This window comes from Stenella coeruleoalba (assembly GCF_951394435.1).
Source record: "Stenella coeruleoalba genome assembly, chromosome: 15".
NCBI classification, from domain to species: Eukaryota; Metazoa; Chordata; class Mammalia; order Artiodactyla; family Delphinidae; genus Stenella; species Stenella coeruleoalba.
The window spans coordinates 24,435,920-24,457,838 of NC_137161.1; the positions used below are offsets into that span (position 1 = coordinate 24,435,920).

A 21,919-nucleotide genomic window follows, 5' to 3' on the forward strand; every position below is an offset into this window, starting at 1 on the left:
ATTTCCCTTATTAATAAGTATATGCAGAAGTCTAAAGAAAACATGTTAACCAAAGGCAATTACTCACCCGGGTGGGAGGGGAGCTTGAGGTACAGGATTTAATGGCCTAGGGCCTGAACCTCCAGATATAGTAAGAGGAATTATTAATCCAGATGTTGCTCCTTCAGATGTATTTGAATTTGTATTCGTTGGTGGGAGAGAGCCTGTACTAGAGCCATCACTTTCAGAAGTGGCAGATGGTGAGCCATTGACAGATGCTTTAAGATTTGAGGAAAATAGAAAAACAATTTTCAGAAATCTAAATTCAGGAGAGAATTTTAACTTAAATAAAAAGGTAGATGATAAATATAAAATTTAAGATATGGACATGCAGATGAAAATTACTTAAGTAAGATAAATAATGGGAAATAGCCAATGGTCCCACTTAATAGGCTTGTTTACAACTTGTAAGGTTCCATTTACTCCATGTCTCATTATTAATTACAAAGCACATACAGATGATTTCTTGATGCCACAGGAAATAACTTTTAGAACAGAAAAGTGTTGGTCCCTGCGTATAAGTTCATTTAGTAATTTTCCAGATCCTTAAAACTGTCTTTCCTATGAATGCCTACAGATCCGAGACTAATTTTTGGCGTTACCTATAATATGGAAGATCTGACTGATAATAACTATTTTTAAGAATATCACTGTGGGAATTCCCTGGTGGTCCAATGGTTAGGACTCCATGTTTTCACTGCCAAGAGCCTGGGTTCGGTCCCTGCTTGGGGAACTAAGACCCTGCAAGCCTTGCAGTGTGGCCCAAAAAAAAAGAAAGAAAGAATATTATTGCTTGAGTACATATTACATCTTAAAAAAATACTTATTGACAAAACAATTCCTGGAGGAAGTCACTAATATTGTGACAAAGTAGTATATGATCTTAAAGACTGGGAATATACTATGAACACAATTATCTACAGAAGAAAAGGGGGAAGATACATATTTAAACACAATGTCATTTAATAAAATGATTTGTGGACAACCAATTTACTTTTCTAATAATATTTGGATTATTTTACATTTCCTGTTCACATACTAACAGAGGGAAGTAAAGAGAGATTAAAAGATTTATTCTGGCTAATCAGGAAAAATAAATATTCCTACTGTAAATGTTTATATTTTTACTATATGAAATGTTTACTTGTGTGATTTTTGCTTTAAAATCTGAATATCATTTAGCATTGTTGGGTTATTTGCTATTTACTGGATTGTCTTTTTAAAGGATATAATGAGATATAACCTTGACCAGATCCTTGACTCTATGAAATGCTTATGTCCACAGTTACAAACCCTGACAGAAAGCTGCAATCTTATCTATATTGCCTCTACTTTTTATAGTACACATGTGATTTCCCTTTTTTTTTAAATTTTTGCTGCACTGTGCAGCTTACAGGATCTCAGTTCCCTGAATCCGGGCCATGGCAGTGAAAGCCCAGGATCCTAACTACTAGCCCATCAGCGAACTCCCAGCACACGCGAGATTTTCATTCGCAGTGGAGCACCTGCCTCAATAACTTCACACCTGGCAGAAAAACGTGGGGAACAGGCACATCTTGGTTAACTATAGAAAGATCATTCTTGGCCAAAATCTTAAATAAAAATTCAGCTAGAAAACCAACCTAAAAGGGTCTCTTGACACTTACCTGAGGATCAATTCCCAAAAAGAATTTTATAATCACAGTACTGAGACCTACATCCCTAGTGTATGGCTAGAATACACACCTGGTCTACGTGGGGTAGGTGGAGGTGGTCGTGAAGGTCTTGGAGGCCTAGAAGGTTTAAAACCGCCATTTGAGAGTGATGGAGAATTGTTCCCATTGACCCTCCTATTTTCACCAGACCCTGCATCCTCAGGATGGTCTGATCCATTTGTGCTCGCTCTGGGTAAGACAGCCAGGAACAGAAGGGAAAAAGAATGCTCTTTGAATTTAACAAAAAAAACAACAGGAAGACCAAAACTTAAAGTTTTAGGAGCTTGAGAAAACCTTCCTAATTTCTGGCCAGCCTTATCAAATACATAAACAGCTCTTATGGTAGTCTTACATATAGCTCCTCAGAGCTATATAGAAATATGTGAGGGGTTACTCAATGGCACAGAAGTACTTAGGGGACCAATCAGAACTATTAGGTGTGCTGGTTCAGATTTCAAATAACTCTTCAGAGGCCCTGTATAAGTAGAAATGGAGTCAAATTCTCAAAATTCCAAATGCCTTAGAAAGGGCACTATTTTATCACAAGCATAGATAACTTAACCATCATTTTCTTGGTTTCCACTGGCTCTTAATATTATTTAGGTATGGGGCAAAGCTGACTGTTCCACAACAGGAGAAAGAAGTACACTTATTTCCCAGGGATAGGTGCTCTCGCCCCATCCCAGCAAATGGTATACAAAATGTTCAAGGTAAGTGATCTAGAAAAGAGGTGCCCACAGACCTTTTTTTAAAGGAACTATCATTTCTTCAAAGCAATGACATCAATTGGAGAGAAAGGGGGAAGAACACTAACAGGAATGTCAGATACAAAGTTACTGTCAGTTAAACACAGGTGATTCCTTTTCCCAGGGGAGTCTAGTCATTGACTAGAAATAGAAAGCAAGGCATGAGTTAGCTAGTTTGGAGATGCCTTGGCTAAAGCTCTGATATCTACTACCTGGTAACTGGAAACCACTACTCAGTATTAATCCATACTCCTGGACCTCACAACAAGCCTGAATAAAATCTGATAGATTCAAGAAACTAAAATACAGGCAGTACCATTAAATCATTTTCATACTATGTTTTCCAGAAGTCAAAGTGTGGTATTTGGACCAGAAGCAAGCACAATACACAGGAGCTTGTTAGAAATGCACAATCTTGGACTCCACTCCCAACCCACTATATCAGAAATAGTATTTTAACAAGATCTCCAGATGATGTGCATGAACAGCAGGGCATGACAAATACTGCTTTGCGGGGTTTCTCAAATGCTTATTCTGAATAAATGGAAAAGCTCAGTAACAGGCAGTGAGCACCTGGTTAGTGCTGACCACCTGCAAGAAGACCAAGCAACCCCAGAATATGAACGGAATGCAGCAAGAGTCAGCTTTGACACTGCTCCCCTTCCCCTAGGTGAAGAGTCATATACCCCCTTTTGAGTCGTAGACCTCTTTGAGACTCTGCGTATTGCCTCTCTATACTATTTTAAGAGGTGATTAATTAGTTTGAAAAAAAGATTCTTGATGCTTTTAAAAAGACAAACAACTGGCAGAATGGACCAAAAATGTGAAATTGAGGTTTCGAGCTCCAACTCTGCTATTGACAAGTTATATGACCAAAGAAAAGTTATTTAATCTCTCTGTACCTCAAAAGTGCATTTACCTGGATTAAATGATTCCTTAAAATCTTCTCAGCTATAATGTTCAACTAAATTACACTTCCACTACTGGTCACGTTTTAGGGATATGTCAGGGAGGGGGAACATTCAGGGCATGAGATAAATCTGCTACGACAAACAGAAGTACAGCAGAAACTGGATTCCAAAAATGTTATGTTCTGTTGTTGAAGATTAACATTTTGGAGATTTTAACATCCATGCTGCTCACCCTTCTAGTATTTGGCCTCAATTTCTCAACATAATTATCTGACAAGCTGTGTACTATGATTCCTTAAATTTTCTTGATACTTAGTTAGAATCACTCCTCCTCCTAGACCTTAAACACTGAAATTCCTACAACCTTCTATTCCTTCTACTTGCCTCCTACTGTATCTTTTATTCAGTCTCATCATGACTTTAATCCCCTCTCTATCTTCACGGTCCATCAGTTCTCTTCAAGTATCACCTGGGCTCCATCATAGGCTACTTTCCCAAGTACCTTAATTCACTATTGCCCAATACTCGCCACCCCCAAGCAATCTTTTCACTACAACTAGTCCTTCATTTACTTTTCCCACTACTGTTCTCTGGGGTCAACAAGTAACCCTGGAGAATGTTCCAGCTGAGAAATTACATGTGTATTACTAGAGTAAATAAACCAGGTAAAGTACCAAATTAAAGGGGCAGATAGTTCTACAAAAGGTCCTAACAAATCTTATGCTGGGTCTAGTAAGGAAAGTCCTGAGGTTCTCATTTCCAATGACTCACAAGACAAAAATTCTTTTTTTGTGCTGCCTAAGTGACTACTTTTTTCCTGTTTAAAAAAACAAAAACAGGGACTTCTCTGGTGATCCAGCGGCTAAGAATCTGTCTTGCAATGCAGGGGACACTGGTTCGATCCCTGGTAGGGGAACTAAGATTCCCACATGCAGCAGGGTAACTAAGCCCACGTGCCACAACTAGAGAGAAGCCGACGCACTGCAATGAAGAGCCCAGGCGCTGCAACAAAAGATCCTGCACACCGCAACTAAGACCTGATGCAGCCAAAAAATAAATATTAAAAAACAAAAATAAATAAAAACAAAAAACCAAACAAACAAAAACAAATCAAAGCTCAAGTCTCCCAGAAGCTGAAGAATTAGAAATGACAGATGACTATGACAACCTACACCACAGGTTCAATGAGATTAGTGTGGTGGTGTTAAAATTACCAGTAATAAAAAGTTTAACAGTAATTTGCAAGGACAAAGAGCTTTTGCTAGGTCCTATACAGTTACGCAGACCCAAGCAAAAGATAGAAAATGTTAATATTGTGCTTCTCTAGTCTATATCTTTTTTTTTTAAGGTGGCAGAATCCTTTAGTGTATTTTCTTTTTTTCTTTTTAACATCTTTATTGGAGTATAATTGCTTTACAATGGTGTGTTAGTTTCTGCTTTAAAACAAAGTGAATCAGTTATACATATACATATATCCCCATCTCTCTTCCCTCTTGCGTCTCCCTCCCACCCTCCCTATCCCATCCCTCTAGGTGGTCACAAAGCACGGAGCTGATCTCCCTGTGCTATTCGGTTGCTTCCCACTAGCTATCAGTTTTACATTTGGTAGTGTATATATGTACATGCCACTCTCTCACTTTGTTCCAGCTTACCCTTCCCCCTCCCCGTGTCCTCAAGTCCATTCTATAGTGTCTATATCTTTCTATTCTAACAAACTTCACTTTCCTAAAGCTTGATCACTTCAAAAAGACTGAGGCAACATGGACTTCAGTTCACATTATTCAACAACTTCAACTGGGCTGTCCATACTGCCTGAAAATCAATCATTTTCTACATCTCTAATCTACTCCTGGCCACATTCCCATTGCTCATTGAAAACTTTTCCCATCTCCTCAAATACCTAATCCCAATTTGTAGATGACCCTGACTCCACCTCTTCCCTAAAATGATGATTATCAGCTATCCTTCTTTTTTCTCTATTTTAAAATTTCTCTATGCCACTAATATCTTCATCTGTTTGTTTCCCACCTCTGGGGAAAAGAAAATCTATCTTCACTTCTTCGAGGCTAATTTGTCTTGTGGGTCTTTGATTTCAGGACACAAATAATATGCTCTAGGGCTTTTCACCATCATTTAACACCTTTCTTCTCTCTTCCATCATCTTCCTTCTTCTAGATTGTTCCTCTCAGTCACAAGTATAATTAAAACACTTCCTCAATCTTAATTACTCTTCTAGCTATCCTCTCATTCTCCTTTCCTTCACTGTAATTTTTGGTATTTATTCAACTAATGTATTTAGTGCATTTTAATTAAGAGGTTTTCAAAATAAAAATTTCTAGTTATAAAATAAAAATTACCTTCAATCGTACATTCTAGAGATTATTACCATTAAGAGATAATCTCTTGTCCGTCCTTTTGCATTGGCTATGACTGATTATACTATTTATATGATCATACAATGTTTCATATCCTGGGTGAGTTTTTGTTTCTTTATTATTCATTATATACTGAGCATTTCACCCAAATTATCTGAAAACATTTCTAATGACTGTAGAATACTCTATCTTATGGATATACCATAATCTAAGCTTTTTTACGGAAGGGAGTGACATTTTCTATTTCCTTCAGGTAGACTGCCAGAATAGAATAGCTGGGGCAAAGCAGGCAAATATTTTAAACTGAAATATTGATTGCTAACTTAAGAAAATAAATATTTTTTTAATTATTTTTTTGGCTGTGTTGGGTCTTCGTTTCTCTGCGAGGGCTTTCTCTAGTGCGGCGAGCAGGGGCCACTCTTCATCGCGGTGCGCGGGCCTCTCACTATCGCGGCCTCTTGTTGCGGAGCACAGGCTCCAGACGCACAGTAGCTGTGGCTCACGGGCCCAGTTGCTGCATGGCATGTGGGATCTTCCCAGACCAGGGCTCGAACCCGTGTCCCCTGCATTGGCAGGCAGATTCTCAACCACTGCACCCAAGAAAAAAATATTTTTAAAGGTAATAATTGATCTGTTCTCCACCAGATAGATATGAAAATGCCCATTTCACTATAAAGTATTTATATACTTTTAACATTTTAATATATTATCCCATTGCTCCTTCCTCCCTCCCTCCCTTCCTTCCTCCCTCCCGCCCGCCCTTCCTTTCTGGCTGTGTTGGGTCTTCATTGCTGTGCGCGGGCTTTCTCTAGTTGCGGTGAGCAGGGGCTACTCTTCGCTGCAGTGTGCGGGCTTCTCAATGCAGTGGCTTCTCTTGTTGCAAAGCATGGGCTCTAGGCACGTCGGCTTCAGTAATTGTGGCACACAGGCTCAGTAGTTGTGGCTTGCGGGCTCTAGAGAGCAGGCTCAGTAGTTGTGGCGCACAGGCTTAGATGCTCCGTGGCATGTTGGATCTTCCTGGACCAGGGCTTGATCCCGTGTCCACTGCGTTGGCATGCGGATTCTTAACCACTGCGCCACCAGGGAAGCCTCCATTTATATACTTTTAAATCTTTGTCAATTTGGTAAATAAAAACATGAATGTTCAACAGTATTTCATTTATAGGCCATCTGAGTTTCCTCTTCCATGCACTCACTGTACGTCTGTCTTTTGTACATTTTTCTATTACAAAGGAATAATTTTTCCTCATTATTTGTGAGAGCTTTTTACAATCCGAAGGTACTAATTTCATATTGGTTAAATAGTGATCATTTGCTTTTACATGTTTGAACATACAAGAGTTCTATATTTCTACATAATTAAATGTATTCAGAGATATTTTCTTCTAAAGGTTTTATAATTTCATTTTTAAAAATCAATTTAAAAAACCTAGAATCCACCTTCATTTGGGGATGAGCTGAAGTTCTAACCTGATTTTTCTTTTTCCATACAGCCAGTTTTCCCTGGCTTGATTAGGCTAAGATCTCATTCTCTCCTGCAGTATTTGATAATGTTAAATACACATCTTTTAAAAACATTTTTCTCTTAATTTCTGTGACACTGCTTTTCTAATCCTGTACTCCCCACTTCTAAACCATTCCTTCTTTGGTTTGTCCTCTTCCTCCACTTTACTAAATATAGGTCCCTATGGTTCTGTTCTTATCTTAGTTTTCATTCTCCACAAATTTTTGCCTAGGGTCTCAAATTCCATGATTTCAAAAATCATCTTTTAAAATAATTCCAAATCAGAACTCGAATCTTTGTCTCATTCTCATCCCCTGGTACCAAATTATCAGCTAAATGCAGGAGATATAGAATAACTCTCCAATGCTAAAGCCACTCTTCCTCCTATGTTCTAGTTCTGTGGGTGACTCTGCTACCCTCGCAGGCAATTTGACTTTTCTTCTCTCCTGTGCCTCTTGATACTCAATGCCTAAGTCCCACTGATTTCACTGGCACGTTTTTTCTCTACTCTTCTACCACCACTGCTCCAGTTCCAACCCTCATTATCTCTCAGTGGATTACTGTAATAAGTTCCCACAGAGGTCTTCCCACCTTCACCACCACCATACAATCCAAACTACATACTGACTGTCAAATAATTTTTCTTATGGTGTTTTGACCATACCAATGCTCTGTTCAAATATTTTAAAAGACATTCCTCTCCAGAGAAAAAGATTCTAGACGCCTATACTTGCAAACCAAAATCTCCATCTGGCTCCAACCTCTGCAGTACTAAAAATAACATTTATTGAGGGATAAGCACTTACATGGGCACGGGGCGGGGGGGGAAGCATTCCACTTTAGGCAACAGTAAAACACACTTGGGCTCTGAAGGTAAGGCAGTCCCAGGTTCAACAGTGCCACTTACACTATTAACTCAGGCAAGTTTCTTGCCCTTTCTGAGCCTCAGTTTTCTCATAACCTGTAAAAATGATACCTACCTCATAAAAATATTTAAGGATTAACTGAAATAACAGGAAACCTGTTCATCATACTGCCTGACACATAGTAAGAGGCAATAAATACAGAATGATTCTACTTTCAAATTCACCACCTGCCATTTCCCACTTTCAATTACTCTATTTTCAGCCAAATACTGAGGCTAAAGATTTCCAATAAAACCCCTGTGTTCTTCCCCACCTCCATGACTGTTTTTCTTCTTTCCACCTAGACTCCTTCATCCAATTCCCTCAAGACATGCATATCCAAATTATAACTATGCTTAATGGTCTTAGGTCAAATGCCATTTCTTCCATGAAGTTTTTATACATTTTATAGACTGTTTCACATTTTAAAAATCATGTATCATTTTCTAATAAATACAAGTAAAAGCAGTTCAAAAAAGAAACAGGATTCAAACCAGCTCTGAAGTAAAAGAGGATGAGATTAAGATCGAGTGACACTTCTGCCAAACTGTGCAAGCCTAGATTTTCAAGAAATAGACTTTGTTACATAACTGAAAGATTTCCCATAATAGTTTGTTGAAATCTAAGAAGTACCTGTATGTCTCCCGAATAGTGGTTCTCGAAGTGTAGGACCTAGTCTATCAGTATCACCTGGAAAATTGTTAGAAATGCAAATCTTGGGCCCCATCCTAGATGTAACAATTTGGGAGGAGGACACAAGGCTTGGCAATCTGTGACTGGGCAATCTGTTGTTGAACAAGTCTTACAGGTGATTCTAATGTACTCTGAAGCTTGAGAAACATGGTGATACTAAAATAGCACTGGTGGTTAACTTTAGTTCCTTTAATGAGTGATTGTGGAGCTAAAACCTGAGATGAATTTTGAAAACCAATATGGAAACCTGTATACTGTACAGAATTGTCAGTGTGAACTTATCACCACCATTATATGTGACAAGCAATTAGCTACAAATTAAGTGCTACTATGGCTTTGTTTTCTGCTTCAGTCTTACAAACCCCTGCTTATCTCACCATACATATGTACCTGATCGAAACATGGAGAACCAAGATGCTAATATAATATGGTCACAATATACAAATCAAAGATTAACAGTCAAGAAGGCACATCCAAAAACAAAATGTTGAATGCCAGGCACCAATCATCTTGGTAATTGATAAAAGTGACAGAAGACAACACTGAGAAATATACAACATCCAGACATGCTATGGGGGAAAGGAGACCAACAGGACTATACTGATGATATAGGCAGTGCTTGAATTACAGTAAAAGAACCTAAAGCTGTTTAGTAAGCTTCTTAAATGACTGAGGGGAGGGGGAGGTTTTGCCTTGTTCACATGCCTTGTAGTTATGAAGTCTGCAAACAAAAGCAAGGGATTCACCACCATGATTGTTGTGTAGCAACATTTAAACAGCATTTGACAGTTTACAAAATGTTTTTCAAACCCATGATCTCAGAGGTATGCTCTCTGGAAAAGGCTAATGCAAAGGAATTCATGCTTAACACAAAAAACATGCTCAAAGATTAGTCTGGCAGTCTCATAAACCTAGAAGACATTGTTCCTCAGATTATTTGTGAACAATGATTCACTTGGGAAAATGTAAAGCATTGATTAAATAAATGGCATGAAGCCAGGGCTCTAGCAATGCCTTTGCAAGAAACTTACAGCCGTCTAGAGTAGTTTCATAAAGTATTATAAGAGAGATTTTGCAAAAAAGAAATGAGAGTGGCAAAACAGAACCTTTCAATGCACTATAAAATTCTACCACATTCTCACTTATTAATGCAAAAGTATGGGTTTATTAGGCAAAAGAGAAGTTATTTGACCAAAGAAATCTGAAGTATTAAAACATCTTTATGAGGGAAATTTCATGACTTCAAAAAAACTATGAAACAGAAAAATAAAAAGAAACACAAGAGGCATAAGTTGTCTTCCAGTCTACAGACAGTTATTAATTTTAAAAACCTTTTCTATTGCTTTTTAATCCCAGTGAGAAAAATTATAGCCCAGCTTTCCTAGAAAAGAAAATAGCCCAATGATGACCCTGGGATTCTGAACTTTCCTACCTTTGGAAAAGTGCCAACATATTCACTTTTCTATAAGCTGAAGAAGTATTAGCGTTTGGGTATCTCTGGCCTACTCTAGAGAACTGCAGTCATATAAGCTTAGGGTCTTGAATTTTCCATAAATATTTCCTTTCTTACCTTGAGCCCTGAAATTTTTGATACTCATTTTTATATCAATCTGAATTTAGAAGTTTTGACTAAAATGAAACTTATTCATTCTCCCTTGTTTCTTTCTGCATTCTGTGGTATGTAATAAGTGAACTCTTACCTTGTTTCATCCTTGGGTCTGGAGCCATCATCATTCTGTGAAGCACCTTTAACAATAAAAGTTGTACAGAAAACAAGTTTCAGAAAGTGGTTTGCACCTTTTTCTTAAACATGCTATGTAAACAAAACCTTTCACCAAATCTTTCTAGTAAAGAATATACTGGAACAGAGTTAAAGTCCAACATGATATTTAAAAGGAAAATATGATAAATGTTCTTGTGATTGAGAAGTTTTACCAAAATTTTGTGCAAATGATTATTATGTGTAAGAGATGTTAATTAGTCAAGGTATATTACTCATATGCTGCTTCTGCCTTGTTTGAAATATGTCACGCTTGATTCTAATTCAAATGTATTTTAGTCATCTTTTGGGGAGGAGTCAACTACCTCTCCAAAAAAGTGCTGATTACCAGCAGGACGATGATAAAATAGATTCTGAAAAACAGTATATAGAGAAGTTTAAAAAACCATGAAATGCAAAAAGAACTCAAGTTTAACAGTCTAGGTCCGTTTAGCTAAAGAATAATAGTCCCTAAATACAGTCTCTAGTTTCAAACAGTGAAATCACTATATTACTCCAAAGCATAATTAATGAACTAATTCATTAAAAAGATGCTGAGACACCACTATATTACTACTATATCATACTCAGCAAGGTTGGCAAGTGTCTTATCTAGAAATGTTACATTTTAAAAAAATGGTACAGGTAGATAGATAAAATGTGGTATACCTATGCAATGGAAAATTATTCAATAATAAAAAGGAACAAACTACTGAAATATGCTATGTCACTGATAAACCTGAAAAGACATTATGCTAAGTGAAAGAAGCCTGACACAAAGACTACATATTGTTATGATTCCATTTACATAAAATGTCCAGCAAAGATGAATTTTTAGAGACAGAAAATAGATTAGTGGTTGCTCTAGGCTAGAGGTCAAAATGGGATTTCCTGTGAATAAGCAGGAGGGATCTTACTAGCGAATGAAAATGTTCTAAATCTGATTTACAGTAAATTATTAGATCACTCATTAAATTACTAAAAATCATTAAATTAACACACTTGAAATAGGTAAATTTTATGAAATATAAAATACATGCCAATAAAGCTGTTAAAAATGGTTTTAAAAAACACGGTACAATGAAATACACTTTGGCTGAAAACGGTACGCTTCAATTTTATAAGAATTATTTTTATATGGAATATATTCCCCTAAAATAGCTGATAAATGACATAAATGAAATCAGAAAACCAAAACAAAATATCATAAATTAAATCAGTCAATCAGTGTTCCATTATTTTTCAAAAAATAAGAAGATAATTTGAAATAATCCATTTAACTCTACCAATAATTGCTACTTCTAAACTTTATCATTTACTACAGTGAAGCATAGTACATATTTAATGACATGGACTGAGGCCAGACTGCCTGGGTGTGTATTCTAGGTTCAACATGTACTAACTTTGTGACCTTAGAGGAATACTATTGATTTTCCTGTGCCTTTTACCTCGTGTATAAAATGGGAACAATAATGAATGATGCCTACTTTCATAGAACAGTTATGAAAATTAAACGTTTAGAACAGTGCCCAGCACATATAAGCACGCCATAAATATTAACTATTATTGTTTCCTGACATTTACATTTCAAAGTTCGAACAAGGGTTATTTTTGTTCAATCTTTTATTTCACTTCAACACAGAGTAAAGCCATAACTATGAAATTTATGACATTATTTAGATCTAATCTTGTGCTTTCAACAAGAGAATAGTTAAAAAATATAAATCTATCCAACACTTATACAATGAATGTCCAAGAAGAGGAAAAAGGCTGTACTTAAGTTGGCATTTTATAAACATACTGCTGTTTAAAAGTATTCCCAATCCAAATTTCCTCCAAAAAAATAAAAACCTGATCAGATTTCTAAATACACATTTTATCCAGAGGACACTTTGTTAGAAGATCAACAAAGATCTCTTCTATTCTACTGAAAAGGATCCTCCTGCCACAGAAGAACCAGCTTTTAGATGAAGCAATTTAACACACTATTTCTACTACTTGGGTGCCTAGCAATCTCAAAAGCAAAATGAACAAACAAGTGAACTGATACGAGAGCAAGAGCAGGGTGCAGTAAGCAAATGTGAAAGACAGTTTTACCCTGAGGGCTCTGAGGTGGATCAGAAACAAGGTGAGGGGGCTGAACCAGAGACATCCACATTAGGCTGGGGATCCTGGAAAGGAGCTGAAGTATTCCCAGGTAGGTGACACATCCGGCACTAACAGAAGCAAAAGAAATTTTCTCTGGCCAAAGAATCCCCAACTTATTAGGCCCTTAAGATTTCCCCAGACTAAGATCAAATATAAACTGGCAATCAAAGAGCCATAACATATAAGAAAACAAGCCTCAATGAAGGAGAGTCAAAACATTTATATCCCCAAATATTTCTGATACTGGAATTTTCAAATGGAGAATATAAAAAACCTACTCATCAAAAGAAAACTAACAAGCAAGAAATAAGAAACTATCAAAAACAAGCATCAGCAATTCCACTCCTAGGTATATATCCAAGACATGCACAAAGAAACTTGGACACAAATGTTTATAGCAGCATTATTTATAATTCATTAATAGCCAAAAGGTGGAAATAAGGCAAATGTCCATCAGTGGACAAATGGATAAAAAAAAATTGTGGCATATATACACACAATGAAATATTATCCAGGGAATTCCCTGGCAGACCAATGGTTAGGACTCTGCGCTCTCACTGCTGTGGCCCAGGTTCAATCCCTGGTCGGGGAACTGAGATCCCACAAGAGATGCAGTGTGGCCAAAACAAACAAACAAACAAAACTAATATGCTAAGCAAAAGAATCCAGACACAAAAGGTCACATACTCTATGATTCCTTTTTTATGATACACTCAGAAAAGGTAAATCCATAGAGACATACCAGTGGTTACCAGGAGATGGAGGGGAGGGGGAATAGGGAGTGATTACTTAACGGATAATGGTTTGGTTTTGGGGGGTGATGAAAAAGTTTTGAAATGAGAGGTAGTGGATACACATCACTGTGAATACACTAAATGGAAATGAATTGTACACTTTATAAGGTTAAGTATCTATTTTGTAAATTTCATCAAAATTAAAAGAATAACAAAAAAGAGGCATATTTGAAGAAACAATAAATGTTGTAAAGCTGAAAATGCACTTGTGTCATATCCTAGGAATCCCACTCCCAAGTATACAGCCTACAAAGACCCTTCAACCTATGTACCAGGAGACATATATAAATACAAAAATGTTCAATGTATCACTTATGTTCATTATGGCAAAAAACTGGAAAGAGTCCAAATGTCCTTTGACATAAAAATGGATAAACTGGGGCTTCCCTGGTGGCGCAGTGGTTGAGAGTCCGCCTGCCGATGCAGGGGACACAGGTTCGTGCCCCAGTCCGGGAAGATCCCACATGCTGCGGAGTGGCTAGGCCCGTGAGCCATGGCCATTGAGCCTGCGCATCCGGAGCCTGTGCTCCGCAACGGGAGAGGCCACAACAGTGAGAGGCCTGCGTACCACAAAAAAAAAAAAAAAAGGATAAACTGTGGTATATTCACCCAATGGATTATTATACAGCCATGAAAATAAGTGAGTTACAGACACAAAATGGATAAATCTTAAAAGGCAACACTGATATTTTCATAGAGCGCAAAAGGACACATGCATATGTGAAAAAAATTTAAAGCAAGGAAATGATAAATTCAAAGTTCAGAACAGTGATTATCTCTAGGAAAAAGACAAGGATTGATATAGGGAGGAGAACACGGGTGGATGCAATGATATTGTTCATATTCTAATTCTTAAGATCACACCCGGGTCCCTGGCAGTGAGTGCACCAAGTCCTATCCACTGTACCACCAGGGAATTCCCAATACTTCCATTTTTAAAGTAGCACTGATAAAGATTAAAAAAAGTAAGTGTGTAAAGGAAGTTTTGCTGGCTTTTTTGTGATGTTAGTTAATATTCTGAGCAAACATTTAAAATAATCAATCAAATATAAGTCAAATTTTAAAAAATACCATTACAGCAAAGTTTCTCTCTATAAAATAATTAGTTGGTACCCAGACCCAGTGGAGGTATAGCAATTTCAAATAATATTTGGTATAGCAAAAAACTTCATCTAGTTTCTTAGAATTTATTTTACTGAAAAGAAACATTATAATCACAAATGAAAATGACTATTTACCCTAAAATCAAAAGAAACCACAAAAACTAGAGTTTAATGAGAAAAACTGGGAAAGAATGAGATAAAACCAAAACAAAATGGAACATACACAATAAGAACCGGAGGTCACATATGCCAACAACTATCCCCAAATTAATTTTAAATACATTTCCAGAGCATCCATGGTAAAGAATAAAGATCTTTACAAGAATATGTTCCTATTTTATTATCATAAATTTAAAAGTAAAATAGACTTTTATTTCTCTTTAGGAAAACTAATGCCTTTGATGATGATACTTTTCAGTGTTTCTTGTTGAATGCCATATTTGGGAAGACAGGTGTTAAACTAACAATCAACCACCACCACCCACCCAAGAAGTCAAAATACATGAATGGGAAGTTCTTGCAGAAATGAACAACTACCTACTCTCAATTTATTAGGTTAATTTAGATCTGAGAGCTACAGTAAGTCTACCTAACTAGCAAATTAAATAAAGTCTTCTTCTTCCCAAAGACTCATAAAAGCAGATTAACTCTGTACTTAAGAAAATGAAAACATCAAGACAAATTATGTAATTACTTCCTAAACAGAAAAATAAGGAAGAGTATCAAAGAAAATGTTACAAATGACACTCTCAGTTGGGATATTAAACTTGTTCCCTGAGTGAAGACAGTGGTAGGGGAGATAGAACGGGAACATAAAGCTCTCTGGTTTTTAAATAAAGCTTGAAGTGGGAAGAACAAACAAACATAGTGAGTAAAATCTGTTTCACCTGAAAAAGAGTTTACTTATATAACTGCCATTTTTAGAAAATTTATCCACCAAAAAGAACGAAAATTTTATCTACCAAAAAAATGAAAATTTAACTATCAAAAGAGATAATGCTATCTATCTTATTAGAAAAATCTTCACAGTATATCTAAATATATAACAAGCTATTATTTGGTGACTTTTAATACCAAAATTCAGACAGATCTTTTTATAAGCATTATTTTTAAATTAACCAAAAATATTAAAGTCTAAAATCCCATGAGTTCTTCCACAAAAACTTTTTTGTGTTTTAATTAATTTTTTATTGGAGTATAGTTGATTTAAAATGTTGTATTAGTTTTTGCTGTACAGCAAAGCCACAAAAACTTGACTGAACACACAGAGGGGAAAAAAACACTAAAACTCTGTAACGTTAGAAAAATATTAGAATACAAAAGAAACCAACCAAACAATGCTCAGATGACAGAAATTCAATTTTAGCGCTAAACTCTAATTTTCATTTCTGGCTTATAGTTAATGGAATCAATCAAAAAACAATACAAGTGAAGTTCCCACCACAGATGCTTGTGGACTTAATTGGGTTTTCTTTGCTTACTTATAACAACTCATGATTTCATTTAAAGTTCCTAAGTTTTTAACTGTGAAATGGAAAGTATATTGAAAAGAAAAGGAAACCAACAAATATTTGTGTTTCAATCTTGACTCTGCATCGCACTTGTTGGTGTGATACGGGACATACTATTTAAACTCTCAGAGCCTCACTTTCTTTTATATGCAGAATGTCTTACAAAATTGTGATGGTTAAATGAATATATATGTAAACACACCAACACAGTGCCTGGCACATGGTAAACATTAAACAAATGGCAGCTACTGTATGTGGCAACTCTAGCCCTAAAATCCACTGTGACTTCCCAGTTAAAACCTCTCTTTACTTCAAAGAATGAGATTAAATTCTGTCAATTATTTTCCTACTTGAGTCAAAAACTGGTTACATAGAAATGTCCACTTCTGTAGGAAACAAACAGTAAAGTCATAAGTATAATATGCAGTTTAGAGTCTACTCTGAAATATGAAGGCTGACATGCTTTACTTTTGTTAATTATTAAATATTCTGCATTAGTAGCAGTTTCAATTTGTAGGAAAAAAAACTTAGGAAGCTATAAATACTGAGGTTTTAGAGCCGTTTAACAACGTAACTTAACTTTTATTACCTTCAGGAATTCCAATTTATAGAAAAATGTAACTATTACAGAGTTCCTGTGAATAACAGTCAATTACAATGAACATGTCAACTCTGAAGCAGTATAACGAATTCAGAAGTTTCTTTCCACCCTCATTAACCCCAAAGAACCAAACTGGAAGACACACCAGGACTATCTTAAAGGTTCTGCTATTAAAAAGGGTCATGAGTTAGAAAGGAAGTAGAAAGTCTTCCAAAGTAGGAACAGAAGTAGAGCAGCACCTGACAACTGCAAAATGTTTCATAAGGCAGTTTCTAAGTAAACAAAAAGATCTTTGTTAGACTAATCAAGGAGACCATTAATACGTGCTTTGTCTTGGGGCCTCTACAATCTGTGTTTCAAGTGAAAATACACTTATTAGCACATTAATAAGGGTTGGAAATATCTAAAGGGAATCCACTGAGAAGTGGTTTTAATTAAGCATGCTAGCTGTGCAGGCACTAACTCAGGTGCTAGCCAACTTCTTTTAATTACAGCTCATATTTATTTCCTTTAACAAACACGAGTAAATCATAAACTGTAAAATATATCAGCATACATATAAAGAATTGGTTCTGTCATTATTATAACTCAAAGACATCTCAATAAATGTAGCCTACAAAAATGGAAGAGGAATGGCAAATGGATTCCAGCTTGTTACTGGCTTGTCTGGTACAGTACTAAGAAGGATTTCGAGTCAAATTTAAACTCAATCAGACACTGCTACAGAGAGTAAACTATGTCTGCCATTAGCACTGGAGAAGGTGTAGCATCAAATGTGCCATACTAACTGCCACTGTTGGCCTACAGAACGGACACTTTATAAATCAATTCATCACTCATAGGGCCAACCGTGATATGGCTTTTACTTGGCTAGCTTTTCAACTTATAGAAAAATGTTTTCCTCATAGAAACAATGCACTAAAAGTTTAAAATGAAAAATGTCTCTTTCTAAAAAGGAAATAAAATAATTTCTTTAATGTGGAAAAGAACAGCAATAATTACAACATACTACAGTGGCTAATGTAAGAGGAATCATTAAAGACCCTATATAATAAGTGATTACTCACTTTCTGAACATGTAGTTTCACCATTAGCAACAACTTCAGACTCTAGCTGCAGCCCATCAAGACAAACCGACAAATCTCCTATTGTCTCTGTTGGTTCTTTGTCACCTACAAGCTGTAAAGTCACAACTACTTCCTCAACTGGAAGAGAATAAAATTATAGAAAATGGTCACTTTTTTTCCTTTAAGTCTTAACTGTTGAAAACAAAATTGTCAGAAAAACTTTACATTTATGTGTACACAATTTGTTTTAATACACTTCACCCAAGGTTTCAGGCCTTTTGATACCAAAAACATTTTAAAAATAGAACAAAATTTCCTAATGGTTAATATCCACAATGTAAGATACTAAATAGCTTAATCATCTCACTTATTATATTCATTCTCTTTTACAAAATGAGCCAGCAGGACAACTAAGACTACTCAGCAATATATGCCTGACTTATATTGACTGAAAACATAATTTAAGAATGAATTTTCATCTCGTAAATCCTAAATGAGAAATAAAATCCTTTGAAGTATGTTTTAGATACTCAAGGGATTAAATGTTTTAAAATCATGATATATTAATTAAAATAAGCATGTTTCAAGTTTTTATGTATCTATAAGTATATATAGATATCTAAAGATAGAGATATACATGTATAAATAAAACCACAACCATCTAAAATGAGGAAGTTTTTAAAATAAGCATTCGAAAAGGAAATGTCAAAATATTAACCACATTTGTCTCTCTGTAGTGAGATTACATTTTTCCTTCAGCTCTGCTCTATATTTTTGTTTTCCATAATTGAGTATATAGCCTTCAATAAATACCTATTTACTAAATAAATATTTATTTAAAATATCAGATCCAAAATGAATGGTCAAACCACGGTTACTCAGAATGCATTAAACAGTTCAAGATTCATCTCCCTATTAATATCATAACCAAGTAAACCTAAAAACAAATAGTGAACATAGTTTCTTCACATTTGGCACATGAATTTCTTGCAGAAAAACAAAAGCTGAGCATATTCTATTGTTTTTACATACATACGTTTCATATTGTTTGACTTTAATGTTTCATAGATATCTAATGCAGCAGTTCCCAACAAAACATCAGATTTCAATGTCTGGTGACTCCACACACGAAAATGTAATTTACTCACAGGGGTGACGATACTACAGGTGAAAAAAAAGGTGAAAAATAATGTCCTTACATATCACAACAAGATTGTAAATAAATTATAATTAAAATCTTCTCACTGCACACCTTACAGTTTACCGTATAACCAATACTGCCTATGGCCATCTTCACTTGTCACTGAACTATAGGGGCAATTTCATGCATGTATATCATCAACAAAAGTGAAAGTGCTCACCATGCTACAAACAGTTGAAAAATCAGTTTTACTTTCGTAGTACAAAAAAGTTAATTAATTAAATCCTTATTTTATGTCAGGTAGTATGCTGAGCTTAGGATTATTTCGTTTAATCTTCACAGCAACCCTGAGATGAGAATTACCACTCCCATCTTCAGATATAGAAGCTGATATTCAGAGAGGTTAAGCAAATTGCCCAAGATCACACAGCCACTCGGTGGCAGACTGTGAACAAAAATCTGTCATTAAAATTTATACTAAGAAGTTTCTTGGTCAGCTACTTAATGATTTGAGGATTATATTACCCCAAGTTTCACACTGTTAGAGGCAAAGTGTCCGGGAAAACTGTCAAATAAAGACTCTTCCAGACCTTGCTAAATGCCAATACAGAATAGAAATCTGAATTTGCAATAAACTGTATAAAAACTATTTCAATTAGAAAAACAGGAACACTATATAACCTACCGGGGATGGAATAAAAGAGTTAGTAAATTTAATTTTACTTTGAGGTCTACTCTAAATTATTTCAATTCAAATCTTGAGAGAAGTCTGCAAAGCCTACTACCCAACAATGGAAGCTGTGTTAAAATTGCAGCCCAATCTGCTGCAACTTAAAAATTCAGAAGATCTTGGGCTATGTTCCCCCGAACATCTGGACTTAAGAATAACACTACCATATAGGGCTACAAGGAGAGTTTCTTTTTTCTTAACTTTTAAACCAGTAAGGAGTTCATGTCGTTATCGGCTCAAGAGCCCTAAAGTACATTTATTGTGAGCACAGATAGTTGGTAGAAAGTAGATGAGTATTCAGTCTATTATTCTGAACATCTCCAGTCGCTAATAGAGGCTGTGGCCTTTTGAAGATTTGTTTTTTTAAAAAATGTTACTCACATATTGTTTAATTTAGATCAAATCTCCAATGGGGCACTAATTAAAAATGAAGTCTAAGAAACGATGTTGAAATAAATACAGCTGAGGAACATTAGAATGATACTTCTGCAAATAGGTTTCAAGATGACCTTCAGTAAATTCTTAAGTTTCATTCATTTGCTCAAAATCATAAAGTACATCAAGATGCCCTACAACTTCAAAAATCCATGTTAAACAATAATATAGGTTTAGCTAATCTGTTTTGTCATTTATTAGGAATAAATACTGTCCACATAAGCATGTATATCATGTGAAGAGAAGAGCTTATCATTTCAAATGTCTCATCTCACCATTTAGAAATAAAACTTTTTTTAGTTACAGGTTTGTTTCTCTAAGAGAAAAAATGCAAGAATTCCAAATGTTAGGTAATGAAAGCAACCTGTCTATATTTGATGAGATAACAACTGGTTATATTTTGAACTACACTTTAATATACAAACCAAATACATTATATTATTTAAAAATCCATTTGTTGGTAAATCATACATTTGCTTCCATTTTAGTAGAAAAATTAAAATTAACCTATAATTCCCTTCCTACCAACATCCGAGGCCTCGTCAATAAGTGTTGAAATTGAGCTACATCCTACTTCTATGAATTCGAATGACAGATTAAAAACACAAACATATAGACATATGCACAGGGATGTATATTGCAACACTGTCTAATAGCACAACATTAGAAACCAACCGATCAATAGGGAACTAGTAAAATTAATCACAGTCCATCCATATTAAAGAATATTACATAGCTATATAAGGGATATTAGACCCATACGTACTCAACGATAAAGGATGCTACGTATGTTAAGTATAAAATGTATAGCATAATTTTTTTTAAGGAAAAAAACCCCTGTGTAGGTTCTATGTGGGCACTGTAATTTTAGAAAACACAAACTATTTTTAAAAATTAAATTAAAAAAATAAAGTGAGCTACTCATAGCCCTCTATTTCAAACCTAAATTAAGGAAAGAGCTGCTAATCTTTCTAGGCCAGTGACCCTGGGATCTCCCAGCTACTTTTCAGCGGCAACAATGAAATGAAAAGGAGAGACTGGGAAAACAAATAATTAAAGAGAAAGGAGACTAGAAGGAGGAGTCCTAAGAACAGGGGAATAAGAGGGGGAAAAAAAAAAAGAGAGGAGGAACAAAGAAAAAAGTGAGAAACTTTTTTAAAGCTGCATTTCTGCTCACCTACTAAACAAAATACACCATAGAAAATACTTTCAAACCTACACTGTAAGAGGTTGCTTCCATTTGGGACTGTTCGTATTGTTGCATTTTTCTGTCTTCTTTGACTGTCCATCTACTGTGACTTCCACATAAGGACTTGGCCCAAACCAATTCTTTTTATTTTCTTTAAGTTTCGCTGAAATGACTAAGTAAAATAAAATAGAAAATATTTCAATATTCGAGATGTTAGTTCATCCTTCAAATCGATTTAATTTCATAAAGGTTAAACACAGCATTATTATTTTTACTCAGAGAAGCAGTTTGCTCTAAAATATTCACAAATTTTATTCACATATAACCTTTGTATTTCTTCCCATCATATTAAAAAATATAGGACTTCCCCACACCATCCAACCAAATTCCCATCAGTAGACCCCCCCCAACTGTCAGTATCAACAGTCCCAGAAATCTTGAGGTCAATTAAAAAGTACACTGACAAACTTGGTAAACAAATATTTGAATGCCTACCATGTTATCAGATATTGCTCTAAACTGTGGACAGAGCAGTTTACAATTAGAGATAAGTCCTTGTGATGAAAAACAGCCT

The 21,919-nt window shown here is 35.5% G+C and overlaps 1 protein-coding gene across 3 annotated transcripts in view; it reads right to left on the bottom strand.

Annotated features, from left to right (window-relative positions):
- Positions 1–21,919, bottom strand: part of ITCH (itchy E3 ubiquitin protein ligase) — a 121,473-nt gene that overhangs the window by 44,534 nt on the left and 55,020 nt on the right. For 2 of the 3 annotated variants that reach the window (XM_079946529.1, XM_079946530.1), the window contains 6 exons: positions 21,376–21,517; positions 18,887–19,011; positions 17,851–17,988; positions 10,568–10,613; positions 1,765–1,922; positions 68–257 (listed from right to left, as the gene is read on the bottom strand). In XM_079946529.1, coding sequence (XP_079802655.1) covers positions 68–257; positions 1,765–1,922; positions 10,568–10,613; positions 17,851–17,988; positions 18,887–19,011; positions 21,376–21,517 — 799 coding nt within the window. The remainder of the gene's footprint in view (positions 1–67; positions 258–1,764; positions 1,923–10,567; positions 10,614–17,850; positions 17,989–18,886; positions 19,012–21,375; positions 21,518–21,919) is intronic. The other variant, XM_079946531.1, reaches the window with a different exon arrangement.